Below are 6,000 nucleotides of genomic sequence, written 5' to 3' on the forward strand. Positions count from 1 at the left end.
TGCAGGCGTGTGACAACAGCATCCTCCACACCTCTTCCTGCTCTACAGGCAAACTGGAAGGGGTCAAGATGTTGTTCAACATGCATTAAAATCTGCTTCTTCATTATCTTCTTGAATGACTTCATCACTAAAGAAGTCAGAGCCACAGGCCTAAAATCATTCGATGCCTTAGGAGAGCTGGCCTTAGTAACTGGAACTGAAAACATCCAGATGAACAGAAACTTTTTCACATCATTCAAATAATTTATTACATTTTTTAAATGAAGTAATTAATATTTAATTAATGTCTATTGTATATATATGTCTATATTTATATCTATATATAATTTATTGAAATTTAATTGATATCACTAATATCACTAATTTATATTTTAATTAATGAGACATTTAACCTCCTAAGACCCGAACTCTTCCACGACATGCATTTTTAATTTCTCTTGGATATTTGGGCATATTGGGGCCCGATGAACATAAAAACAAAGAATTTCCAGATTTTTTTTTTTTTACCTTATTTTTGTTTTTAAGAAAAATGAGAGCCACAAATAAGGATATTCATTTAAAATTTTGATGGAACAGTAGCAGTATAATGTCCTTGTAAGTGGATATCAGGCCCATGTAGAGCAAAATTGAGTATTTTGGTCTAAATAACACAAAATGTGATGTCCACATATGTGGACGGCAGGTCCTAGGAGGTTAATTTATTATCTAATTATGTGTTTCATACATTTTGGCACCCGTGGCCCTCCATATACTTCACTCATGTTTTTTTGTACTTTGAATTCCATGTTTGAACATAATTATTTAATTGTGAACAATAAAACTATTAAAGATAAAACCATTAAACTTTCACATAAAATGAATTTGACTCTGTAATCGGGGACAAAAAATAAATCATGTCTGAGTAATGCCCCTTAGCTTATTCCAAAGTTAATCTCAATTACTGTCTAATTCTCCATCACAGCGAAGGTCTCAAAATGGAAAATATAACTTGGCCTTTGCTCTTTGGGGGAAGTTGTGCACTCTGAGTATTCTGCATGTTTTATTTTGCATTACTGTGAAATACAACTACATACCATTCAGACGTTGTCACTGGCTGTCTTTGTTGCAATGTGAAGTTCTTCATTAGCGTGAGCTCAAACATGAAGGTTGTGGGAATTTTTTTAAATAGTTCTGTTCAAAGATGGACTCAAAGTGCGAACAAACATCTCGGTCAATGGACGTTTAAAATATGGTGAAAAGCATTTGCTATATGAACCAAACATTTCACATCAATTACTGTATGTGTGTCCAAATTTTACACCATAAAACTTGTTATACAAATTGGAGATGGTGGAGCAGCTGGTTCATGATGATTTGGTATGGAATGAACTATGTGTCATATATAAAATAACAGCACATTGTTACCTTTTTGTCCAGGGAGGTAGATGGGTTTATCTGTTTGGATCAATGTGAAGGTATCAGACGCTCGGATCATCACTTTTCTGACTTGTTTGGAGTAAAATGTGTCTCCTCGTACCTCCACCTGAAAGTCTTGCACCTCCTTTTGTACCAAAGGAGCCTGGGACAGTGGGATATTTAGATAGTCGTTAAAGCCAATAATGCTTGCTATAAAAACTAACAAACACACTTTGTGTGTGAAAGTGCTGGTTGCCGACCTTAAACTGAACACAGGTTTGAAATGCTTCATTTGACGTATGTGTGAATAAGGTCGTGCTCTTCTCTCGGGACTTCAAAGTGACAGTCATGACCAGAGTCCCACTGGGCTGTCGGAGAGTTGCACAGAATTTGGCCTCAGCTCCAGCGTCAATAACTGCAGGAATGGCCACCAGGTACTGGCTGCATACAGCATCGCACATACAGCAGTTACTGCAGTGAACAACTCACACAGACAAAAACACGGTGGAGACAAACTCACGGTTCAGCCACCGCTTGATCCACATGCATCCAGCTCAGGAGGACACACAGAGTGCAGCTCAGGATCCAGAGACGGTCCATGACTGATTGTGACAATCCTCAGTGTCACCTCCTGCTAAATATTGGCTGACACAGATCATCCCCACCCACATACACTGTAACAGCCACGTGTTTGAAACGCACTCATGTACTCTGATCTCCACAAAGTCAATCACTTACACATTTACAGTTCAAAATCCAAATCCTGCTTTCAGCACTGAACACTAAACTATACACAACAGTAAAGTTTGTCGTTCAGTGTAAAACATTACAGTAACATACAGTGCTCCGATTTTAACAGTGCTAAATCACCTCCAAATTTAATTTGGCTTTTACAAAAAATGTTATTTCTATTCTGTATGTGTCCATGTTTGACTTAACATCAGTGCTGGGATACACCGCTGTAGCCTGTAACTACTGATATTTTCTAAAATCACTGGGAGTTACAGTAGGTGTAACTCCCTTTACCCAGTGTGGGATGTCTGACTGTGCCATGTTTTTGACCTTATTTTTCAGGAAAGACTAAACAAATGTTTGTGTAGTGATAACAGGCTCAAAAAGAACTGGTGGATTCATCAGTGATGTCACAGACTGCTATACACACTTTAAAGACAAATATGACAATGTTTCTGTAAGAATTCAAAATGAATCATGTTAAACAGCTTTTGTTGCACTTTGGTAAACAACACAGATCAAACTTCAGCCACTGAAATAACTGCAGTGACAGTCACACTGCTGAGTGTGGATGGATATCTGGTCTGGTTTTCTAACTGTAACATTGCTGAGAATGAGTCATTATCTCTGACCCTGTGGACCCAGCAGTATTACCCCATGTTATTCTATTTGCCTTGTTTACCCTCGATTTGCCTTTACGGGAAAAGGATTTTTGTTTGTTCTGTCTCACTAAGGCGCTGTGGGGGGCATGCTTTACACACATACAGATGTGTTCATCCATAAATGTTAATACAGTTTGTTAATACTTATTAACAAATGCAGAAAATAAAGTTTGTTTAAAAACAGTTAAATGAAAGACTGGAGTCTGTACTGATATACTGAATATTTGCTGCTGTTATCATATTATTAGATATTTATTATGATACATTTATTTATGACACATGTTTATTTATCACGGTTAAAGCGCTGGAACGTGTGACCAAGGACCCTAAACAGCATGCTCATTTAAATTGTGACAAACTTCATAAATGTGGGTGAAAAATTCAGTTGGATTGTCTCCAATTTTAACAGCTCAACAATGTTCTCTTATAAATTTTACTACACAAAGAAATTCTGTAATAAAGTCCTTTAAGCCAAATTAATACTTTTATGAAATCAATTTTAAAACAGTGAATGCCAAGTTTTATTTCGTGCACGTTAGTTAATTAAAACACGAAGGTTGTTGTTAGGCAGAAAAGCAGCTCCAGCATCCACATTACTGACATCCACCAGTATTACCTCATGAGGAGCTGGAGCATTTCTTAGGCACAAATGCATAACCTTGTATGAGTAACTCTGGACGAAAGCAATGACTTTAGTGATGTGTCGGTCGCGAACGAAACTCATCTTAGAGCCGATTTTTTTTTTCTTTCTCTCACCCTCTCTCTCGCACTTTTTTTCCGCTTCACTCCGCACGTGAGCCTTGTGCTTGCGCTGAGCAGAGGGGGTTTGCACGTGCTTGGTCTCAAGGGGCCACCGTATATATTTATATATAAACATATATAAATAAAACCACTTTTTTTACATTAGTAATTCCTTTTGTGCATAATTTTATATTGTTGTTGATAATACATTAATTAAAGCAACAAAACAACCTGAAAAGCTGGTTCAGAGCCGAAAGAGCCCGTTATGTGTCTGTGAGCGAGGGAGGGAGAGAAAGGAAAAGTCCGAGCTGTCACGGAGCAAAAACGGGAGCTGGAAGCATGTAAATATAATAATAACCACTGCAGCCAAGAAGAGTGCCTGACGAGCCCAGTTGTAAGTAAGCTATTAAGACTCGACTGTACACTGTGTTCGTGTTTTCCTCCGGAAAAAATAAGTTCCGTTGGAGAAGCCTTTCAACGCCTCTCTCTGTCTCCCGCAAGCAAAGTTGACCCAGACAACAAAGTAAAGCTATTTTTCGGCTACCAGCCCGACACGGAACCGGACGTATTAGCCAGAGGTCCCTTTACTACGTTTCGTACTACGTACCTTCAGTAACAGTAATAAATCACAGCAATAGGACATTCATGTAGCTGTAAACAGCATGATAATATATTAAGTATTCCAAAGTATTCAGAATACGTTACTCTCATTGAGTAACGTAACGGAATACGTTACAGAATACATTTTGGGGCATGTATTCAGTATTCTGTAGTGGAATACATTTTAAAAGTAACCTTCCCAACACTGTGTATCACTTATGGGCACAGCCGCGCGTTTGACCCGCATCAGTGTGAGACAGCGGGGTCAAGCTGCGCAGGCCGCTAGCAGAAACGTCGCGGTACTGTTTTGTTGTTGTGGGTCGTAGCGCCCAGAGCATTGTCTTGAAGGAAGGTCATTAATATAGATTTATTTTCTTTTCAATATGAAGGTTGGTATTCCCGCACACTTTACTATTTTATATAAAGTTTATGATACAAACATGTTTTATTACTTAAGTGTCATTGATGTTTGAAAAGTATAAAGCTGTTTAATATGTGAGTGTTAATGACAGGTGAAGTAGAAGGAAGTTGCCCATGTTATGCAAAAGTGAGTTTCATCTTCAGTGTGCTGTAAATGATGTGTGTTTATTTTTGCTCAATTTTAGTATTCAGAACCGGTACAGTTGTCCACTTTAATTTCAACCAGATAAGAGTGTAGTTTGCTTTAGATACAGTTGAATATTGCTGTAAATTCACTGTAGATTACGGTGGCTTTTAATCGCTTAAGCTAGAGCGGGTGTGTACTTTTGTTTTGCTTTCACTGAGCGATCCTATGAAGTACATGAAAAATGCTGGAACGTGTAGAGTTTGAATCCATTTATGTTTATGCTTGTGACTTTGGAAAATGGACAGATATGAACACTGGGACTGAAAGAGTCACGCACACTGGATGTTGTTAATGTTGTTCATGTTTATTGAAACTTGAATAAGAGATGCAATCTGAGAGGCAAACCGAGTGCACTGTGTCTTCATTGCTCCTGAACTTTACCTGTATTTGCAGGGATTTCTTCTTTGTTATTGTGGCACCATTCCTGGGGCCCGTAACAAATTGTGGGGGCTCGTCCGGGATCCACTTCCTGTTGAATCTTCTAAGGAAGAGGGTCCAGTGATACTAGAACCATAAAGTCAACGCGAGATGGCATCGCTGTAGCCAAGACGACAACTGGTGGGTGTCCACAAAGAGAAGTCAAGATCTGTACGAGGGTCTTCACTCCACCAACGGAACTGCACCTCTGTGTCTCATTAGTCGAAGCTCGTCATGGCAGCGCGCAAGGAGCTGGTTTGGAGCATCAAAAAGACCCTGTATAAGCTTTCAGGTGCAGCAGCCTATCAGCTCGCAAGGGACCTGGTCACAGAAAGCCAGAGTAGTGAATTAGAGTCCACTGATGAAGAAGGTTGTGTGGATTGCATTATCAACTATATGCAGTCAGATGCTTTGTTAAATTCTGAGGATGAGGGAATGAGTCAGTTGCTGGTGCTAAATGATCTTGCATGCAGTATGGTTGAAAATCGTGGCCTATTGAACACTGCTAATGAGGTGGCGCAGCCACTGGAGTCACCAGTTGTTAGTGCTGAGACAGTCGAGCGCACTACAGTAACACATGCAGCAACATCTCACCCCTCATCACATGTAACCACTGAGAGAATGGTTTCCTTAAAGGACCTCTCTTACCTTCAACGGAGGGAATTTAAGGTACATGGCGGCCAGATTGGGGACCACAATGCTGACATAACTTATAGCAGCATGTGTAAACAGATAGATGAAGGCATTAGAGAGGGTTTCACAGAGACTGAGGTTATCCGGGGTGTACTGAGAATTGTAAAACCAGGTGTCTTCAAGGATATGCTCATCAACAAAGATGAAATCACT

The 6,000-nt window shown here is 39.4% G+C and overlaps 1 protein-coding gene across 1 annotated transcript in view; it reads right to left on the bottom strand.

Moving 5' to 3' along the window:
- LOC120438062 (alpha-2-macroglobulin-like) overlaps positions 1–1,992 on the bottom strand; it is a 32,523-nt gene extending 30,531 nt beyond the window's left edge. Inside the window, 3 exon segments of the mRNA XM_039608512.1 lie at positions 1,405–1,558; positions 1,656–1,836; positions 1,916–1,992. Of these exon segments, the coding sequence (XP_039464446.1) occupies positions 1,405–1,558; positions 1,656–1,836; positions 1,916–1,944 (364 nt within the window). The 5' untranslated portion in view covers positions 1,945–1,992.
- Positions 1,993–6,000: the final 4,008 nt, after the last annotated feature.

This window comes from Oreochromis aureus, linkage group 3, assembly GCF_013358895.1.
Source record: "Oreochromis aureus strain Israel breed Guangdong linkage group 3, ZZ_aureus, whole genome shotgun sequence".
In the NCBI taxonomy this organism is placed as follows: Eukaryota; Metazoa; Chordata; class Actinopteri; order Cichliformes; family Cichlidae; genus Oreochromis; species Oreochromis aureus.